This window comes from Cajanus cajan, chromosome 7, assembly GCF_000230855.2.
Source record: "Cajanus cajan strain Asha chromosome 7, NIPB_CcT2T_4, whole genome shotgun sequence".
NCBI classification, from domain to species: Eukaryota; Viridiplantae; Streptophyta; class Magnoliopsida; order Fabales; family Fabaceae; genus Cajanus; species Cajanus cajan.
In genome coordinates, this window is record NC_138523.1 from 44,951,757 (window position 1) to 44,974,687 (window position 22,931).

At 34.5% G+C, this 22,931-nt stretch overlaps 2 protein-coding genes and 1 non-coding gene across 5 annotated transcripts; 2 read left to right on the forward strand and 1 right to left on the reverse strand.

Annotated features, from left to right (window-relative positions):
* Positions 1-2,573: 2,573 nt before the first annotated feature.
* On the forward strand, positions 2,574-4,181 carry LOC109812318 (transcription factor MYB4). The gene is made up of 3 exons (XM_020376262.3): positions 2,574-2,973; positions 3,121-3,250; positions 3,522-4,181. The coding sequence occupies exons 1-3, from the start codon at positions 2,841-2,843 to the stop codon at positions 3,931-3,933; spliced, it is 675 nt and encodes a 224-aa protein (XP_020231851.1). The 5' UTR covers positions 2,574-2,840; the 3' UTR covers positions 3,934-4,181.
* A 723-nt stretch (positions 4,182-4,904) lies between these two features.
* TRNAR-CCG (transfer RNA arginine (anticodon CCG)) lies at positions 4,905-4,977 on the reverse strand. Its single transcript has one exon. It is a non-coding gene; the product is annotated as a tRNA-Arg (tRNA).
* A 3,617-nt stretch (positions 4,978-8,594) lies between these two features.
* LOC109813908 (cell division cycle 5-like protein) lies at positions 8,595-15,272 on the forward strand. Of its 3 annotated transcripts, none has more exons than XM_083059819.1 (4): positions 8,595-9,038; positions 9,731-11,443; positions 12,454-12,735; positions 13,165-13,616. In XM_083059819.1, exons 1-4 carry the CDS (start codon positions 8,862-8,864, stop codon positions 13,297-13,299), a joined length of 2,307 nt encoding a protein of 768 aa, XP_082915945.1. In that variant the 5' UTR covers positions 8,595-8,861; the 3' UTR covers positions 13,300-13,616. The 3 variants fall into 3 exon arrangements, with proteins under 3 accessions (XP_082915945.1, XP_082915946.1, XP_020233791.1); XM_083059820.1 differs by having other exon boundaries at positions 13,196-13,616; XM_020378202.3 differs by lacking the exon at positions 13,165-13,616 and adding an exon at positions 14,318-15,272 and having other exon boundaries at positions 8,602-9,038.
* Positions 15,273-22,931: the final 7,659 nt, after the last annotated feature.

A 22,931-nucleotide genomic window follows, 5' to 3' on the forward strand; every position in this document is an offset into this window, starting at 1 on the left:
TTTATTATCTAACAAACAATAATTATAAGATAGATCGATTGAATTAAATGTGTAAAAAATTAAGTCTATGAATTGTGTTTCCAAAGCTGTAAGCTTAGAAATTTGTAAAAAAGTTTTAAAAATTACAATCACATGCCACCGTATTTTCAAAAGTGCAAAAAATAATGGAAATAACTTTTTTTCCCATTTTTAATTTTGGGCTTCTTTTGAAAATATTTTTTGTACCCGTCTAAAGGGCATACTAGTAATCTTCTCGTACTCTGAAGGCCGAACGAGAGCTTCAAGCGAATATCCTAGTGAGGGGGAGGATACCTGCAAAAGGTACTTCGACACTCAAGTCAGGACAAGCATGAATATCGATAGTAATTAATGAACAGTAACATACCTCATTTTACGTGACTTATTTATACTGGTTGTAATGGGCCCTGAGCGCGGTGGGCCTCTTCTGATATTTACCAAATTAGGTAATACGGTACTAAATGACCGATTATGCCTTAATCATGCGTTTGTCCTTGTTAATCGTGATTATTGTTCTAATGACAGTATTTAGTCATTTCGGCCAACGGCCGAGATGAGAGGTAAAGGGCCGCCTAAGTATGGGTGTCTTGTACAAAGCTGTCTTCGGGTCTCGACCTCTAACCGGGCCGAGACGTTATTTGATTGACTAGTTAGGTTACTAATATGGCCAGGACTTCGATGTTTTGGGCGCAAGGGGCCTTGTAGGTTCGGTCATCTCGGCCGCCGACGCGTTCGAGAGCCTATGCTAAACCATGTGATGTAGAAGTCCTTGCATCCCGGCCGTCTCGATGGCCGACATGCCCGAGACTACTGTACTTTGGAAAACACCTTTTGTCTCGACCGTCTCGATGACTGAGAGGGTATCATGTTTCCTTTCACGTGGCCGATGTGATCCTCCCAATACATTTTCAAAGAAAATATTTTTTAAAATTAAAAATAACACATTTTATATTTTTTTAAAAAATAAAAATAGAAAACAATAAAACCAAACATACCCTTGGCAATAGAGTAATGCCCGTGTGTCTTATTTCAGATACATTTACGACCAAAAAAGTATGATACTTTAGTTATGTTGCTGTTGAATAAATACTATCAACGGAAAATGAATTTTCAAAAGCAACTCACAAGTTGCTTCTAACTAAAAATAAGTTTAGTGTCAAACCGGGGTAAAAAATTTACTTTGAATGACAACCAAACATATATTGTAAACTGAGTTTATTGATGTAAAAGTGTGTTGGAGGAACCCAAACAAGCAAACAAACACAGCCGAAGCAATTCTGAAAAATGAGAATGACTTGTCTTACTTAATTTTCTTGTAATAAAGTTATATAAATAGGAAGATGGACATAAAAACGTTAAACAAAGCTTTATACATGGTAACACGATTTTACCTATTTAAAATGAATGTTTTTTTAATTTTTATTTCACGTGAAGTTGTCATGTAAAAAATTTGTTGATTGTGTCCTTCTCGATCAAATATACATCATCAAGATACTACTTCCCGTGAAAAATTTGTTGACTGTGTCTTTCTCCATCAAATTTACATATACACACATTATAAGGATAAGTTTTGGTAAATTTATTTCACTCAATAATTCATATTTTATATTAAATTTTAATGATTTAATCATTAAATTAAAAATTATTAATGTATAGATTAAATTAACAATTTTTTTTATAAAAATTAAAAACTATTTTATATTTTGTTTCATTAATTTAAATTGATGAATACTTATAAAAATATTTTATACGTTAATTTGAATTTATATAATGAAGTATTATATAATTTTCAATATTTTTTAAAATGTGTAGATTTGATCAATACATTAAGAAATTTTTAATTTAATAATTAAATTATTAAAATTTAATATAAAACATAAGTTATTGAGTAGAGTAAGCACACTAAAATTTATCATTGAAATAAGTGTATTTTTCCATATATATACATACATAAACACACATATATATAAAGAGAGAGAGAAAGTAACGAAGAAATCAAAATATAATGCTAAAAAAGAACAAATATACATGCAAGATTCAATAATTATTAGTTTTGGTAGAAACAAACTATCTTTTAGAAGAGACAATTTGATTTGAGTTAAATAAAATATCTATAAATAACAAAGTTTTATTTATTTATTTATCAAAATTATAATGAAGAAATCAAAATTTACACTTAAGATATATACATTCGCACTATCCCAACCCTTATTCTAGTAGTTCAATAATAAAACTTTTGTTTCAGTCTAAGACAATTATGATTTATGAATCACAAAATTTAATAATAGAGTACATGGTTAAAAAAAAAATGAACACTGTAACACTTGACGGGAATAATGGAAGGAGATGGTAGAACAGTAGTAGTGAGACATGCACGAGTCCATTTTTGCCTTTGTCGCATACTACTTTTGACTAATGGATCAAAAGAATGATTTGTTTAGGCAAATGTTGAAGAGAAGCAACCAAGAAGGTGAGTTAGGAACCTCCGAGTTTAATTTATTGGATTATATAAAGTCGTTTTTTTGTTCCATATAAAATTATGTGCACAATCAAGTTAATTTCTTGGCGTGGCCCATCTCTTTTGTTGTGAATTTGTGATCTATCTTAAAATTCAAATGTGCGTGCTTTTAAGAGAGAAAACGAGGAATAGGAAAACCAATTAAAGGAATTGTATATCAAGTGCTTTTTTGAAAACCACACACCTAATTTGGACCACAACTACATATTCACCAGCAGCATATAGAGGATTAATTAGCTACAACCCAATGGCTACATCCTGAAAGAGCTACCAAGTTTTTACTTTTTTGTGCAGAGCAGTGATCATGGTGAAAACTCCTTGTTGTGAGAAGATGGGCTTGAAGAAGGGACCATGGACACCGGAAGAAGATCAGATATTGATTTCTCATATTCAACAATATGGCCATGGAAATTGGCGTGCCCTTCCAAAACAAGCTGGTGTGTGCTACTTAATCTTCTTCATTATATACATGTGTGTCATAAAATTAATTGTTAACTTGTTAAGAACAAGATTTTAATTATATAAACACATGCTTTTTGTTGTTGTTTCTTAATAGATGGATTATTTAAATTATGATTGTTTAGGTTTGTCAAGGTGCGGTAAGAGTTGTAGACTTCGTTGGATAAATTACTTAAGGCCGGATATTAAACGAGGAAGATTCAGCAAGGAAGAAGAAGAGATCATCATCAAATTACATGGAATTCTTGGAAATAGGTGCGGGTTTAAAATATATAACTATGAGAGAAACAATATTCCTAATGATCAAATTTTCTATAACATTTTTTTTGTCACGTCATTCATTTTTATCATCTCTCCTTTGTTTCTATCTTTTTTATTGTAAAGATTGTAGTAGAATCTTATAGTAATAGTACTCTAAATTCAAAGAGCCATATAACAAGTCATATGCATGTGATGTGATTGCGTTTGCTGAGGTATTTTAACTTGAACGATTAAATTAATTTCTTAGTGAACCCTTGATGTTCAGATGGGCTACTATTGCGACAAGATTACCGGGACGAACTGACAATGAAATAAAGAATTTTTGGCACACCCATCTGAAGAAGAGGCTTGAGAGAAGTGAATTGCAAGGTTCCTCGAATTCCTTGCAAGAGGCACAAGCAGTTTGTAGTGCAGGGAGTTCAATAAATATGGCACAAGGAGTGGTGGATGCTTCGGATGCTACTTCTTCTAGTGTCGATGGGAAACTATTGATTGCCAATGACAGTTTACTCTCGAGGAAAAATCCACCTATTGTAGGTCTAGGATTTTATGGCGCAGTCTCTTCTGATATTTCGGGACAAATAATTCGCAATAATTCTCACAGTGTCATCGGTGAAGAAATGGAGTTTTGGTATAATATGTTTATGAACAGTCATCACAAGGGTATCAAAATGTAAGACAGGTCGCATAATAAATAATGTACCTCTCTATTCCCCTTTCTATATATTGTTTTTATTGCCAATCGCCTCAGCTTTGAGTTTTAATTGCTTAAATTCAATTTGATGATATAATTTGGCAAGGATATATTAAATTATTAAGGTTCACGAGGGGAACATGTATTCAATGTCTATTATACTACCATTGTATTTGCATCACATTGAGTATGAGTGAGATACCCTCCTGGGTCTGAGTAAAAGTTGTTCCACTTCATGGATCCCTTGAAATGTGTTAAACGTACAAAATTTACCAATAAAAGGAAAAGTCTAATACGTAAAAAATTTTGATCGTAATTGTTTTTTTCTCATCACTTTGTAGTGGACAGTTATACCTACTCAAATGTTAAGGAAAAAAATGTGTTCTTTTTTAAAATAATCACTTACATTTAAATATATATTTTTAGAGAAAGTGTATGAGAGAGAGAATTGTAATTTTCTTTTAGATTTAAATATATATTTCTTTTTACGATTTTCTAACCACTTTTTTTTCTTTCTATTTTTCATTTAGAGTTTTAGATATTTTTATTCTTAAATTCATACCACTAACTCTGCAAAAAAAACACTAAAATCTTAATATTATCATCATCATCATCTTCTCTTAAACCCTTATAAAATAAATATATAGGAGTACGAATTACATTAATACTTATGTAACTTTGAGAATTTTTTTTTAACACAATTAAGACTATTTCTTAAAGATGTTGTATGCAGAAAAAAATACAATAACCACATTTCTTATTGATTGAAGTGTAGAGTAAATTATAGAAACAATATATGTCAAATAAATTTTAAATACAAATTAAAATACTAAAATAATTATTAATTTTTTAAATATAATAATATAGATATTATCCTTCAAAAAGTGCACGAAAATTATAACACAAAAATAGTTAAATTTTAAGGTATAAAATAAAAATATTATCTTTCAAAAGCGTTCACGATGGGACTCGAACCCACAATCTCCCGCTCCGGAGGCGAGCGCCTTATCCATTAGGCCACGCGAACTTTGTTATCAACTAACCTCATTTTTTATTATCTCATAAATTGACTGACTATTAAGTTTGTCGTATAATTTAATAATATAATATTTAAAAATAAAAATATAAAATATAAATTAGATTTTATCAATAAAATAAATATCAATCACATATAAAAATATACAAATGAATATCTTTTGTATATTATTTTTAAATTTTTGATTAAATATCACGTTACTTAAGTGATAATAAATTAAAATAATGTTAAAATTTAATTATTAACAAATATTAAATTGACAATTGTAACGTAGTAAGTTAGTTCAAAGTTTAGTGAATGTTAGAGAGAAAAGTATATAAATATAAGGCTTTCTCTCATAAGCTCAATCTCAAAGAAAGTTTTAGAGAGAAGGGCTCTGGGTCCATGAGCTCCCTTCCCTCCCAAATTTTTCTGTTTGATTCTTCTTCTTCTCTCGATCACTAATTCTTTCTGTCTTTTCTTGGAATTCAGGCTAGGAAACTTATTTTGGAGGATTGAAGTCCACGGGTTGAGCTTCGGGGAAAAATCTTCTTCTTTTTCTCATTTCTTTCTGAGCCAAACTTTCTGGTAAGGGAAGCTAGAATGTAGGTTGTTTAGTTGCATGTGAGTTTAGAAACTCAATTGGTGCATGAGTTTTGGAAATCAATGGTTGAATTGAAGGAATTGCTTATTTCGAGGTTTTGGGCAAAAATAGAATTTTTGGTGATTTTGATGCATCGGATGGGTGCATGTTGAATCTGAGATTGTTTTTGAATTATATGAAGTCTATGTATTGTTTTCATGGACTTACATGTGGTTGGATCTTCTGATTTTCAGGTTTTGGATGAAATTTTCTAGGTTTTGGAGGTTGCTGTTTAAATTTGCGTCGGACGCGTGTTCTTGGCGCCGGACGTGCATTCATCAAAGGTAGTCATTTCCTAATCACGCCGGGCGCGAGATTAGTTGCGTTTGGTGGAATTTGAGATGGGAGTCTCTAGATGAGTCACGTCGGGGGCGATATCAGATAGTGACTTTGTATGGCCTTTTACTGATATAGCGCCGGACGTAAGGTTGAGTGTGCCGGGCGTGGAAGCCCTTGGAAGCCTTTGGCTTAATGAGGCCGAGCATAATATAGATTATGTCGGGCATGATTCTTGAAGGGGGATCTCTGTCTAAGTGATGTTGGGCGTAGTGATTCTTTGTCGGGCGTGGGAAAGTCTTAGAGCTCTCGGGTTGGGTTTAGGCGGGGCACGAGCTGACCTGCGCCGGACGTGAGTATGTTTGGTGTTATAATTGAATATGATGCTTGTGCGTGTTTTAATGTTGAAGTTGGATCATGTATGTATGAGTTTGATACATGATAAAAATTGGTGCTTGATTCATATGTATGTTTGGTGATGATATATATGAATGTTTAAACATGATTTGGTATGTAATTTTATATGAGGATGATATTGATCATGATGGTGGATTCACCATGTATAATGTATGATGCATTATTGCATGTGATGCCTTATGACATGCGTCTAGCCTAAGACTTGAGGAGAGGGAAAATATTTTCGAACTAGAAGAGCTCACATAAAGTCTCTTGAAAGTGGTGCTTGGATAGGCCACTGATTTAGACGAGTGTGGTGTTTGGATAGGTCACTGGTTTTGGGTGAGAGTGGTGTTTGGATAGGCCACTGGTTTTGGGTGAGTCTCCTCTAAGTCCTTAGCTAGTGTTGGAGCGGGGTATGAGGTCGAGGGTTATTCCCTTAACCAAGTATTGGGAAAGGTGCGTGGTTTCTTGCGGATAGTTAGTGGGCGAACTCCACAAGTGACTTGGTAATGTATGCCAAGGTCGTGGTAAGCCTGTACCTAGTTGTGCTATACATGATGGTGGAACCGGATTTCCAAGTGTGCAAGTGACATCATCCGAGTAAACTTGAGTGGGGATTTATATCCCGGTTAGCTATGACCGAGCGAGCACATTGGGCGTGAAAACGGTTGGGGTGGTTTCGGTAGGATAAAATGCCACTTATACTGCTCTGTTATTAGGGAGATCTCATAGGTGAATGCGTGACGACGCATTAAATGATTGATATGCATTGATATTTGCTATGAGTTGCTATTATTGCATAATTTCTATTATGATGAAGTGTATGGTGTTTGGCTTCATGGTTGGTGAGTTGATGATTGAGTGGGATGGAAGTCCCTTGGGACATGATGATTGAATGAATATGTAGTATAGATTTTTATTCTATACTTGTTTAGTTGTTTATTGAACTCTAGTTTACCCTTCTGTTTCTATGTGGATGGACTGCAAAGATCATACTGTGTATGAGAGCATATCAGGGTTAAGTTGGAGCTGGTTGTTGTGACCGCTACGAGATGTGAAATTGTTATAGTGTCAGTGTTACCATCTTGGGTAACTGTTTGTTTGTAATTGACCGACACTAGGAGAGTATGGATATTTTGGATAACTATATATATATATATATATATATATATATATATATATATTATGTTTTGTACATAGTAACATAGTTCATTATTACTTATATATATATATGTATATATTTGGTTATCCAGTTAACATTTTCTCTTAGTTCACTAGTGTATTTAGTTGATTTCACTGAATATGGGGACCATGACGGGTCGTTACAATAATAGAATAAAATATTTATATTTTTCAAAATAAAAAATAAAATATATTTATCTTAAAATAAAAAAATTTATGTTACCAAAAATAGAAAAACCAACTGTACAATTTATAATTAAAAAATACATATTATTTTATGATAGATACCGTATATAGAATAAAGTAAATATATGTTTTCAAACTTTTCGTTATTATCCTTTACAAATTTAAAGTGAGTTTACATTGATTTTATAGATATTATTTTGATTAAAATATATTTTTAATCTCCTAAATTTAGAATAAATTTATTTTTCATTCTTTAAATTCAAAATTATTTTTTAATGTAATTTTTAAAAATATTATTTTAGTTCATCAAATAACTAATAATATATTTTAAAATGATAAATTAAAATAATCATACAATATCAGTTATGTTTAATGTTATATTTTCACTGATAGAAAAATACCAGTAATAACATATTTTTTTTTAAAATTAATAAGAATTAAAACAAAATCTTTTCATATTACATGAATTAAAAGGATCAATTTTAAATTTGAAAGATTAAAAGTATATTAAAAATTATTATTTTTAATTAAAAATAACTTATATATATATACATATATACATATATATATATATATAAATTATATATATATTTTTGTAATTTTTTTTATACATTTTTATCTTTGTAATTTTTTCAAACTACTGACGTCTTTTCTATTATAAATCACTTATTATTTTATAGCTTTTTTATTTCTTCGTTTTTTAAAAAAAAATAAAAATAAAGTATTTATCTTATTCTAGTATATATAATGAGACAAAATCAAATAAATTTGGGTAACAAAATTATTAGAATGATATCTTAAAAAAATTCATACACTCCCGAAAATTATCTATAGTATATTTAAAACTTAAATTTATGTTAAGGTTCATTTTCTTTTTATTTTTTTTGGTTTTGCAAAGACCTGAGAGAGTTATATTATGGGCAGGGAATGGAATGGATTGGGCTCGTATCGGGAATAATGGATCTAGAGCGTTTGGGTTCAGACCCAGATTTGGTCTGAGGCAATAGGGCAAAGGCAAGAGAAGGTGAACCCACAGTAGTAGTAACTAGTAAGTAGCTTGTTTTGATTTTTTGAGGGCAATTACACAAGACAAACAGAACCTAACCTGCAGGGATCGGAGTGAGAGTGAAAGGGATTTGGTTCTGGAGTAACAGCGTTCTTCTTCGAGACCGTTTTAATTGTTTGGTTGGTGTCTGTAATCGAAGCGAAGATGAGGATTATGATAAAGGGCGGTGTTTGGAAGAACACCGAAGATGAAATCCTGAAAGCTGCTGTTATGAAATATGGTAAGAACCAGTGGGCTCGAATCTCTTCGCTCCTTGTTCGCAAATCCGCCAAGCAATGCAAGGCTCGTTGGTACGAGTGGCTCGATCCTTCCATCAAAAAGGTACCTCTCTAATTCTCAATCTCCTATGTGCTTCTTATGTTTCATGTCTTGCTGTCAGACAATTTTAATTCGACTTTATGCTCTTACATGACTCTGTGTGCCAAGGAATGGGTATTACGTAGTAGTAGAGTGCTAGTTGTTGTGATATTTAGCTTAGTGCTCTTATTATATTAAGCTTCCATATATGTAGTGAATCCTACAAGTTGTTTGGGTAAACTTTCCCATAAGTACTTATTGGAAAGAAAAATAAGAAGGAAAAAGGAAATAAGTTTTTTCATGAGTTAAAATTAGCTTATACATGAGATAGTTTGTGGAAGCTCTCTTTAGCTTCTCCAAAATCTGATTTTAACTCACGCTTAAGCTAGTTTTAACTTGTGGAAAAGAAAAATAAGAAAGAAAAATGAAATAAGCTTCTCCATAAGTTTAAAAATAAAATTAGCTTATACATGAGCTAATTTGTGGAAACTCTATCCTCTTAGCTACTCCAAAATCTGTTTTCTAACTTATGTTTAAGCTAGTTTTAACTTAGAGAAACTTATTCTGATGTTGATTATAATTTTTTTAATGCACTTTTCCATCTACAGCATTTATCTCTCACTTTCTAGTTTTTACTATCTTGCAATATGTGCTTTCTATTTATAAGGATTAAGGAGTGATTTTTAAATTTGATGTTTTTTTTTGTGCTTGTGTAGACCGAGTGGACAAGAGAAGAGGATGAGAAGCTACTTCATCTTGCTAAGCTTATGCCCACGCAGTGGAGAACAATTGCTCCAATTGTGGGCCGTACCCCTTCCCAGTGTCTTGAGCGGTATGAGAAGCTGCTTGATGCAGCCTGTGTGAAAGATGAGAACTATGAGCCAGGTGATGATCCTCGGAAGTTGCGTCCTGGGGAGATTGATCCAAACCCTGAGTCAAAACCTGCACGCCCAGATCCTGTTGATATGGATGAAGATGAAAAGGAGATGCTTTCTGAAGCACGAGCCCGATTAGCAAATACAAAGGGCAAGAAAGCAAAAAGGAAAGCCAGGGAGAAACAGCTTGAGGAAGCTAGGAGGCTTGCTTCTTTACAAAAGAAGAGAGAATTGAAGGCTGCTGGAATTGATATTAGGCAGCGGAAGAGAAAAAGGAAAGGAATAGACTACAATGCTGAAATTCCATTTGAAAAAAGACCCCCTCCGGGATTTTTTGATGTTACCGATGAAGATAGACCAGTGGAGCAGCCCAAGTTCCCCACTACAATTGAAGAACTTGAAGGAAAAAGGAGGGTTGATATTGAAGCACAGTTAAGAAAGCAGGACATTGCAAAAAATAAAATTGCACAAAGGCAAGATGCCCCATCTGCCATACTGCATGCCAACAAGCTCAATGATCCAGAAACAGTAAGAAAGAGGTCAAAACTAATGCTTCCACCACCCCAGATTTCTGATCAGGAATTGGATGAAATTGCAAAGTTGGGTTATGCAACTGATCTTGCAGGGAGTCAGGAACTTGCTGAAGGTAGTGGTGCAACACGTGCTCTTCTGGCAAATTATGCGCAGACACCTGGTCAAGGAATGACTCCTTTACGAACCCCTCAGAGAACACCGGCTAGTAAAGGAGATGCCATCATGATGGAAGCTGAAAATCTGGCCAGATTGAGGGAGTCTCAAACGCCATTGTTAGGAGGAGAGAACCCAGATTTGCATCCTTCAGATTTTTCTGGGGTTACACCTAAGAAAAAGGAGATTCAGACTCCAAATCCAATGCTGACTCCTTCTGCAACTCCAGGAGCTGCAGGACTAACTCCTAGAATTGGCATGACACCAACTAGAGATGGTTTTTCTTTTAGCATGACACCAAAGGGAACTCCTCTTAGGGATGAGCTACATATTAATGAGGACATGAATATGCATGACAGCACTAAACTTGAGTTACAGAGACAGGCTGATATGAGGAGGAGCTTACGTTCTGGTTTAGGAAGCCTTCCACAGCCTAAAAATGAGTATCAAATAGTGATGCAACCAGTTCCGGAAGACGCTGAAGAGACTACTGAGGAGAAGATTGAAGAGGATATGTCTGATAGAATTGCTAGAGAAAAAGCAGAAGAAGAGGCAAGGCAACAAGCATTACTTAGAAAACGATCAAAAGTCCTTCAACGGGAACTTCCTAGACCTCCTGCTGCATCATTGGAGCTTATAAGAAATTCCTTGATGAGAACTGATGGGGACAAGAGTTCCTTTGTTCCACCAACCTCTATTGAGCAAGCTGATGAGATGATTAAAAGGGAACTTCTAACTTTACTGGAGCATGACAATGCTAAGTATCCGCTTGATGAGAAAGTGAATAAGGAGAAAAAGAAAGGAACCAAGCGTGCTGTAAATGCTGTCCCAGTGATAGACGATTTTGAGGAAGATGAAATGAAAGACGTATGTATTTACTAATGTCTTAATTATTTTTATCTTTATTTCCTTTTTTGATAACATCTAATTTTCTTGACTTTATAGGAAGTAGCTTGGTCAACTCACACCCTTTTTGATACATACAAGTAACTTGATTTCTGTTATGGAGGATGACCTTCCCTTTTTATGCATATCCGGAGGCTCTAATGACCTTATCATTTTTTAGTCATTTTAAAAAAAATTATATTTCTCATTCCTATACAAACTAATATAATAGGAATAATTTGGATCTGTCAATGTTCCATCACTTTCTTACCTAAATCTTTTCTACTTAATTTGGATCAACGCATTGGTCATAATTTTTTGTTATTAGAAAATTTCTTTATACTCCTATTATATTTCCATCCTTTATTTATTAGTTCTTTTATCATGATTTTTTTTCTTGTCAATGATGAGTTGGTAATGGTCAATTTAAGTGTAGTTTTTGAAAATGAATACTATAAAACCTTAGTGAATATTTTGAAACTAGTCATTCTACATAAGTGTTGCTCAAATTTGTGTAAATTTATCCTTTTTTGATTTTAAAGGTCATACATTCTGGTTGTAGTTTTTGACTTTATGCTATGTTGTCTCTCATTAAATGATCCTTCTTTGTCATGGTGGTATTAAAACAACATGTGAATTAGATATGAAATGCCCACACTTTATGGTTATAATCCTTCAATTAATTTAGTTGGATTGGGTGTTTTCTCTGAATTTTGTGGTGTTCATGTTTCCAGATATGGTCAGGTACATCCTGAGTCAGATGTAATTGTTTGTGTTCTTCCCTTGCCTTTATTTTTAAAAAAGTGGTATACTATAAATTGTTTTTGTAGTGCAATATATTTTATGTTCATTTTCCATTTTGATAAAGCAAATGTTTCTATCTACTTAGCTGCTATCTATCTTGCTTCTCATTAATCTTGATTATAGTATCATACTATCATTGGAGATGATACATATTTGCACTATATTTATGTGTATATTGTTTATGGTAGGCTGATAAGTTGATAAAGGAAGAGGCCCAGTATCTTTGTGTAGCAATGGGGCATGAAAGTGAACCCCTTGATGAATTTATCGAAGCACACAGAACCTGTCTCAATGATCTTATGTACTTTCCTACCCGTAATGCCTATGGTCTCTCGAGTGTTGCTGGAAATATAGAAAAGCTAGCAGCTTTGCAGAATGAATTTGATAATGTGAGAAACAAATTGGATGATGGTAAGGAGAAGATGGTACGACTTGAGAAGAAGGTGATGGTTCTCACACAAGGCTATGAGGTACGTTATTAAAATCCTGTATGCAGATTGCTACATTTCTGTTTCTTGCCATGTTACCTTCAATTATCACTAGCATGGTTGTTAAACTCTCATTTTAACTCGTAAAATCGTACGAGTTTACAAGTTTAGGTAGCCAAAACATGTTAAATCACAGGTATTCTTGTTTTATTGTAAACTCGGATAAACTCGGTAAAATCAGTTGTAAACTTGCTAAAAATGCGAATTTAGAAATGAGTTCACGGTTTCACATTTTTTTTAAAAAATTGCTTACATCACCCAAAACAATGTCGTTCTCTGCTGCTGCTACTCAACTAACTGTTGTGGGAGAACTCTCCATTGTTGCTGCTGTTGTTTGGGAACTCAATGACAATTGTTGCTGCTTTCCGCAAACTCATTGATTGTCACTATTGCTGTTTGGGAACTCACCAGCCATTGTTGTTGCTGTCCACAATATTGTCAGTCATTGTTGTTATTGTTTGCAAACTCGCCGCTACTGCTGTTGAAGAACTCACAAATCATTGCCGTTTGATTTTGCTGTTTGAGGAACTTGCCAACTGCTGCTGATGTCTTCCGAAACTTCGCTCTCCCAAAGCTTTTATTTTAGTAGGGGAGTGACCCTTTGAGTCATATGAAGTTTTACTCTAATTCTCTTTAGTAGTTTAGGTATATTGCCTTTTGTACTTATATAAAATATATTGGGTATTACACTCTTATTTGGTGATCAACCGTCCAACATTATGCATGTCCAAACTTATAGTACCTATAACTCAATGTTTTGTACTCGATTTTGTTTATCTATAATTAAAATGTTTATTTGTAAATATTTATTGACACTTGTATCTTTATGTTTGAATACAGTCTTATTCTTTTTAATTTTTTAAGTGCTATCATTTTAAGAATTTATGTTTTATATAAATATTCATGCATGAATTGGTTTAGTTTGATCTTATTAATTAGTAATGTACCACTAAACTTTTCTACTTTTTTGTTGTAGTTTGCTATTCTTCTTTATTATGGAGTTGAAATGTTAAATTAATATGTTATTTATAGGTATTTTAATATATATTTTTATATTAAGTAAACTCTTATGAGTTTACGGAACCTCCACGAGTTTATATAAATTCTTGAGTTTGACAACCTTGATCACTAGTGTTGCTACTTTTAAATGTGTAACCTGATGCTGATTGTGTTCTCTTAAAGAGCTTGTTAGCTCTGCTTGCTTGTATAATTTTATTATCAATATTTGAGGATCTTTTTTGCTTGAATGCCTTCTGTTAAGTTGGTTTTGTAATTGAAAACATCTGTTTTGCCATAAATAAATCAAACTGAAAAGTGTTGTCACTCAAAAATAGTTGGAATTGGAAATTAACCGATTAGTGGGAATTTGGAAAGAGGGGCACCCATGTCCCAAATGGTGGGAACTATGAAGTGGGTGAAAACATGAAGTAAATTCCTTTGGTTTGGTTTTGGTTTTTAACAAAATAGACATTCATTTGTAATTCTAGGTATTCTTATTTTTATGTTGCCCGAGTGCTGGCATACTTAATCTTGAATATTATACTTTGACTGTTGCATTTTTCAGATGAGAGTAAAGAAAAGCCTCTGGCCGCAAATTGAGGCCACTTTAAAGCAGATGGACATAGCTGCAACAGAGTTAGAATGCTTTAAAGCTTTGCAAAAGCAGGAGCAATTAGCAGCATCACATAGGATAAACAATCTGTGGGCTGAGGTACAGAAGCAAAAGGAGCTGGAGAAAACTTTGCAAAATCGGTATGGGAGTCTAATTGAAGAGCTGGAAAAGATGCAGAATATCATGGACCAATACAGATTACAAGCACAACAACAAAAAGAAACAGAAGCAGACAATCATGCTCAAGAGACAACTGAGACCGTGGAGACCAAGACTGATGAAACTGATGTACAGTGTACAGAGAATTGTGAAGCTGTACCTCAATTGGTAGAGCAAGAACATGCTCTAGCAATTGAGCCATCTCATGATGGAATTGCTGACCAGCAAGTAGATATTGTGCAAGACCATGCTACTTCTGGCCTCAGTAATGACATGGATGTGGATTCTGAAAAAATGCAAATTACACACGATACTGATGTTAAATTGAAAAATACTACACCTGCTGCAGAAAATGTTGGTGAAAAAGTAGAAGGTAACGGTACCAACAATGGGGAGACCATGCTAGCAATGAATGCTACAGTGGAAATAATTAGCCCCAATCATGATGTAGTAGTGGATGCAGTAAACTCACATGATAGCAGTATGGAAGAAACCAATCCTGTTGGGGAGGAGACAAATTAGGCTGGACACTCTGTATCATGTTCTGATATTGATGTATGGGGGACATTAGGATGGAGAGTGAGTTGTCTTTTGTTGGAAGGTATATTAACCAAGGGTTTAGTTGATGCTAAAATTTTGTGATCATCCCTTGTCGAAGTTTGGAACATATTATGAAACGACAAACCGCATAAACATTTTGAGATGGTTACCTTTTTCCCCCTCAAAATTTGTCCTTTCATTTGGTGTATGTTGGTAATGTGTTCTTTCACGTTTAAGGATGATATAGGATCTATTTTCAAGAAGGTCCTTCGAAATGTGTACATTTCGTTTTCCGCTCACTTGAATATCACACAATATGTATTTCTTTTGTTCTGATATGCACACTGATGGGTTATGGATAAAATTGTTTGGACAATATTAACCACAAAAACATTGGTGTGCATGAGGTCAATTATGAAATGCAAATAATACGTATATGAATTTATTTAAAATTATTCTGAATATCCATTCTCTGCTTCTGCAATACTACACTACTTTTCTAGTGCATTAACCCCAATGCCTTGGAAGCGACCATGCATTGTCTGAGTTTGAGATAATCATTTAAAACGGATGTGAATATATTAGAGACACATCTGAAGTTAATATCTTAACATTTTTTTTAATATCCAATTGAAGGATTGATGACACACTAATTAACCTTTTCTGCGGTGAACTTTTGCTATGTATAGATATATAAATTCATAGAGATAATTGTATGCTTGAATTTAAGTATGTATGTACAATGAAGTTTAGTTGCTTATCTAGATCCGCATGAGCCTATTGCCAATGTGGCATGGCATTAGAAGTTACCTTCAATATCATGTCACTTGATTTCCTAGCTTTATCCCAAAATCAAAATTTGACCGTGAAGTAACGGATGTGATTTACATTGCAGAACCTGTTAAATCAAGTTGTTTTATTTAAGAGTATATTTAGATAAGTTAAAAACGTTTTTAAAATATTTTTTCTTCTGAAAAAAAAGAATATTTTTAAATAAATAAAATTTTAAAAATACTTTTAAACTTGTCTCTCACGTACTCTAAATTGGTTTTACTTCTCCAATTATGCAAATGGTTTAACATCACCATGCATATATAACCATAATGGTATAATTATTAACAGATGTGAACATGGCTTGGATTGGGTCGAATTAATCTTTGTAAAATTTTATTCATTTTTTTTTGTTAATTTTTAAAGTTCAAATTCAATCTAATCAAAATCTGAAAATATATGGATAAAGTTGAATTGATTTGACTTTGTTAGACTATAGTAATTATAGTTAAATTATAAAAATAAACAAATACAAAACTTAAATTAAGGTAAAATTTAGAATGTATATTTTAAAATAAATAATTACATTATTAATAGAATACCACGTTACAGCAAATATTACTAAATTTTTAGTATTAATGCACAATAACTTAAAAATAAAAACTTATATTTTATAAAAAAAAAATATTATATGTCAGGTTGGATAGTTCAAAACATATCAAAGTTTAAATTGGTCCTAATTAATCTCAAACCGGACTGATTAATGGATTGAGTTAAACGATGTTATTAGGTGATTTATCATGTACATATGTTGAAAAATTTGTTACTCTCTCCATTTTATTTTTTTTTGATGTTTAAGATTATATACAAGAATTAAAAAAATAATTAATATTTTAAATTTTCAAAGTATTCATTACTTATTTTCCTGTTATACTCTTTAGGTGGTTAGAGAAAAAATAATTACATTAAAAATAAATAAACATATTTTTTAGTAAACACACATTAATTACAAAGAATAAAAAAGAAAAAAATTAATAAGTCATTAATTTTAGAAAAGTAATAATAAAAAAAGAAAAAAATAATGTTAAAATGACTATAAAAAAAAAACAGAGAGTATATAATTTTTTTTAGGTGGATACCAATAAATATCATAAATAGATTACGTTGGCTTTGATTTTATTTACCCACTAAAATAAGACCTTCATAAAAAGAGGAGTATCCAAACAAATGGAAGATAATATTTGGAAACACATCCAATAAGGCATTCGTAAAAAGAGGGCTATCCAAACAAATGGTAGATAATATTTTGGAAAAAGGAATACAAATGGAGAGTATGTGTTTACGGTGGAATTAACCATCAAATCCTGGGTTCTTTTTATTTAGACTAGTATACGAACGTATTTCAATTTAGGTGTCTTACTGTGCGTTATCGTGTTACCGAGAATGGAAAGTAGGATGAAAAAGTCTTAGCAACTACTTGTTTCGAAATGTTCTTCTATTACTACTAACAAGCAATGCTCATGCAAGCAAATAATAATATGAACAGAGTGAACAATATATATGTTAGCAATGCAAATCATAGTTCATTTCGTACAATGATCAAATTACGTTACACATGCGAACATATTGATCCCAGTACATGAATACACTACGTAATTAAACAAAGAACAAGAAGACTATTCTACTTCTACTCCTAAAAAAGAGAAAAAAGTGGCCGAGAGTCAGTCATACCCAAAAACGATCTTGTGCACGAAAGCCATGTGTGTGTGTAGGCAGAGAGTGCTTCAGAGTCCAATTCTAGTATGAGTTTTTCGACCCCAGTAAAGGTCCGTACTCCTTGTATTTATAGAGCAATCAAGGGCGGTTAATTCTGTACATGTACGCTTTTGACTCATAATCGCTATCCACTATATTTGCTACGTGGTCTTGACTCAACTTCCTTTAACCGCTCTTCCCACGTTCCTTGTTTTCTCGATTGATTTTTTAGTAACCATTTTGGCTTAACCTTCATGTTCTGACAGTCTCAACTTTTCAACTATTTTCGAGCAACACTTGTTTTTTTCGAGTCCCATAATTTCATCATGTGTTGATTTTACTTCTTAGGTAGCGCTATCAATCTTTTCGAGTCACATGATTTTCGAGTATGCCTAACAAATGCCCCCCTAGGAATTTGGTTTCGATGAGCATCTTAGGAGAAAACTAAATTCCTATCAAGGTTGTTCTTCGATACTTCCTCGATTTGTTTCTTGATGTTCGCTTTACTTGACGTTAACTTAATCTTTCTTTCGATGAAAACCTATTCTTGTAAGGTACTGACCATTTGGATGTGACATTGATAGCTCTGACGGCGCATACTTCTATTTTTCCATAAATTTGCCTTCTGATATGAAACGTTTTGGCGGTTGTTTTGGAAATTCAATCTAATATTTCAAATAATCTTGCCTAACCTAACCCGTTTCAACCTAGGCCCATTTACCTCGTTTAAAACCCCTTTTTCACCCTAGGGTTAAATTGTTTTCACCACTTTCTTCCTTCGTGCCCAAGTTTTCTTGCTCACTGTTTCTTTTGCTCTGGTTCTTGATCTTCTTCTCAGACCGTTCTCTCTGTCCTTGCTGTTGTTTGTTATGGCTTCTTCTGCTGCGTCCACTTCCGCTGCCATAGCTTCTTCAATGTCTCCTACTGCCACCACTTCTTTCCAGCTTGATGTGCTCCACAAATGCCTTCATGAATTTCTGCCATTGCTATATAACCTTCATGGTCTCCCAAACATTTGAACAAAACTCCGTCGAAGCCTCTTTTGTACAATTCATCATTTAGTAAGAGATAATTAAGAGCTTGGAGTTTAATCTTCCTTTCAACCTTTATGTTAGGATTTCGCAAGTATTCGATCAATTCGCTCCTCCAATCTTGTTGACCTGCTGAACTTATATTTAGAATTGCTCGATAGTCTAACACTTCACTCTCTGTATGAATCAGATATTCAAGATACTCTTTACTGATTTTATATCCAGAGGCTATTTGGGCCAATTTATTTGCAATATGATTTGAGTCCCGGGGAATGTGTTGTAACTCTACTTCATCAAACGTGTCAAGTAATCGTGTAGCTCGAGTTTTGAATTCAATTAATTTTTCATTTAAACACTTATACTCTCGAGTTAATTGTTTGATGACCAGTTGTGAATCTCCTCGAATTACCACATTTTTAGCACCTAATTCTTCAAGAATCTCAAGTCCAGTAATCAATGCTTGGTATTCAGTTTCATTATTCGAGCATCCTGTATTTGTTTTGACTGATAACTTCGTCGGGACCCCTTTGGGAGAGATGATTAAAAGACCTATTCCGGCGCCTAACTCGTGTTTCGAGCCATCGAAATATAATTGCCAAGGCTTGGTGGTTATGTAATTAACTTCTTCAGTTCCATTCGAATGTTCTGCAAGAAAATCTGCAATTATTTGTCCTTTAGTTGCTTTTAGCGGCTCGAAAGTTAAGGGGTATTCGGTTAAGGCAAGTGCCCATTTGCCGACTCGAGAATGTAACACAGGTTTACACAACATATATTTTATCACATTACTTCGACAAAGTATTACAACATTACGAGTCCTAATATAGTACTTCAACTTAGTACACGCAACATAAAGACTTAAACATAATTTCTCTAAAGGGGTATATCTAAGTTCTGCTCCTACTAACATTCGACTTAAATAGTAAATGACTCTTTCGATGCCATTTTCATCATCTTGCGCTAGCATGCCCGCAATAGTCGAATCATTAGCTGAAATGTACAACTTCAGTTGCTTCCCTTCAGAGATTGGTGCAAGCACTGGAGGATGAGCCAAGTAAGCTTTAATTTCTTCGAATGCTCTCTGGTGCTCTTCATCCCATCGAAATTCTTGCTCCTTTTTTAAACGCAACAAAGGAGAGAATACTTTAGTTTTACCAGACAAATTCGAAATAAATCTCCTCAAAAAATTTACTTTACCTAAGAGAGATTGAAGCTCTTTCTTGTTCGATGGAGGCTTGGTCTCCATGATAGCCTTGGTTTTGTTCTTGTCTACCTCGATCCCCCTCTGGTGTATAATAAATCCCAGAAATTCGCCTGCTATGACACCAAAAGCACATTTCAGTGGATTCATTTTCAAACCATATTTCCTCATTCTCTCGAAGGCTAGTTTCAAATGATATAAATGGTCTTTCTTTTGTTTTGAGCCAACAATTATGTCATCAATATAAACTTGCACGAACTTACCAATCAAATCATGAAAGATTAAATTCATCGCTCTTTGATAAGTCGCACCAGCGTTTTTAAGACCAAATGGCATCATCACCCATTCGTAGACGCCTAAGGCACCTGGGCATCGAAAGGCAGTTTTCGACACGTCATTTGCTGCAATATAAATTTGATTATATCCAGAATAACCATCTAACAAACTCATAATCTCGTTACCTGCAGCGACATCTATCATATTTTCAGCAATGGGCATAGGGTACTCATCCTTGGGAGTTGCCATGTTGAGATCTCGAAAGTCAATGCAAACTCTGAGTTTTCCATTTTTCTTTATAACTGGCACTATATTCGAGATCCAGTCAGGATATCTCGAAGTTCTGATGAACTTTGCTTTCAGCAATCTCTCAATTTCCCCTTTGATTTTCTCGATCACTTCAGGAGCAAATCTTCGAGGACTTTGTTTCACGGGCTTCTTTCCTGGGATCATTGGTAGCCTATGTTCTACCAATTCTCGATCCAGACCTGGCATTTCATCATAATCCCATGAGAAGCAATCTTTGTATTCATGCAAGACTTGAATTATCTCCCCCTTTCAGCTCCCCTTGCAAGAACTTGCTAATGTAAGTGATCCGCTTATTTTCAATAGTTCCCAGATTAACCTCTTCGAGCGGATCTTGAGATTCTAACTTATGCTCTCCATTAGCGGCACTCTTGAAACCCAAAGGTGAATCATCAAAAATGCAATCCAGTTTGAGTTCTAGCTCTGCTTTTTCTTTTTGCTTTTCATTTTTATCTGAGACTCCTTCGTCCCTTTGATTTTCTGTTTTTGGCTTTTCTTCCCTCTTTTTCCCGATTTCGAACTCCTTTTCTTTTTGTTGTTTTTCTTTTTCCTTTATCGATTCGAAATCCATCTCTTCTTTTTTTTTTTTGTTTTTCTTCGGCCAACATGGCCGTGCTAACCTCATTGTCAAATTGATCTTTATCGGCCAAATTGGCCGTTTGATCGGCCACGTAGGCCGATATTCGAGCTAAAAAGCTCGAATAAGGATCTTCGTCCTTCATGCATCCAATGGAGCCGAATTCTTTTCGGCTCGAATAACGAATCCTCTCTTTACATCCCAACAAAAGGTTTTCTTGACACCTTCCTCTTCATCCATCACCCCAGAGTTGTAAGCGTCAAAAGGTTTGGTCTTAGCAAATGCTGTCAGTTGTTGATCAGCAAAATACATGCCAACTTCATAAGTCTTCTGATCAGCTTCGAGAACCTCTAAACCTTCATCATCGTTCCAGAAGAAAACCTTCTGGTGTACGGTCGAAGGAACAGCACCTACACCATGAATCCACTCCCGACCTAGCAACACGTTGAAGTTTGCTTTGGAAGGTGTTACTATAAACATGGTAGTCCTCTTCACACTTCCGATCTGTACATCGAGCAGAATCATACCTTCAGGATGTGAAGACTTGCCTGCATAGTCGGAGATCATGATGTTATGGGGTTTCAGATCATCCAAGGATTTTCCAAACCTTTTCAGCATTGTCTTAGGCAAAATATTCACAGCTGCGCCTCCATCGACCAAGACCTTGTTTACCTCTTGCCCCTCGATCATCAGTGTTAACAATAGGGGTTTGAGATGTCCTTTCATTTCCTCTGTGGGAGAGTCGAAGACAGCAGAGTTGAACTTAGGGATAACCCTCGAGATTTGATTGACCCATATGATTTTGGACTCATAATTGGGGTCCTCGAAAACGTCTTCCCTGATGATATCCTCTTGTTCATTCACGGATTCCATAGCACCAGCATACTCCGAAGGTAAAATGGAAACTACCCCGCAAATATCTTCCAAAGAATCCTCGAAACCGCTCTCGAAGCAGTTTGTTATCATGTCTTCATCGTCTTCGATGAACTTGCCAGAAGATTCCCCTTTTTGAGGAACTGGGATTGAAAAACGATTTCCTCCCATACCTTCAAAGGTTGCTTTACGCATCCTTTGCTGCCTCCTCCATTGGGTTTTGGTTAAGTTGTTAAATGGCTGTCGAAATCCACGTCCATATCCCCCAGCTGGAATTCCAACATTCCCTGTAGTCAAGTTCAAAAATTTTCCTGCATTTCTTTGTCCCGGGTTTCCCATGCTAGTCATTACTTGTTTACCTCGACCCATCATAGACCTAGGTGGTGCGTTCCATGTCCCGACAGGCACATTCGCGTTCGGCACAAAAGTATTGCCGAACCTAGACGAGTTATACATCTCCATCTTCCCAACCGGGGCATTATATTGAGGCATATGAACTTGCCTCATATTCAGACCAGCATTCAACCTAGCATTGGGCTTCACTTTTTCACGCAGCTTCTCAGCTTTGTAATTCTTCATTATTTCAGACTCCTCGAAAGCCTTAGCCGCTGCTCTGTCGAAGACAGCACTGCATCGAGGACACAACATGACCTCTTTATCAGCTTCTTTTTTCTTCGATAAAAACTCCACCAGACTATCTCCTTCCTTTGGGTATATGGGTTCTTGCTCTTTAGCAAAATCCTCCATTAACTCTTCGAGCTTCTCATCAGAAATGGGCTCAATGCTATCATCGTCCTCAGCAGCGACTTCCACCATGTTGATGGACATCGAAACTGGTTCAACATAGCCAGTATGGGCAGCAAATGGGTCAACATCTACTTTCATTTCCTTCTCTTCAAAAGCCAGGCGACCATCAGTAATCGCCTTCTCGATGAAATCCCTGAAACGCACACAACTGTTAGTCCAATGTCCATACATATTATGATATTTGCAGAATTTCTTTCCTTTTCTTTGCTCGAAAGGTGGAATTTTATGATTCTCTGGGAGTATAATCTGTTTATCTTTTAACAAAGTATCGAA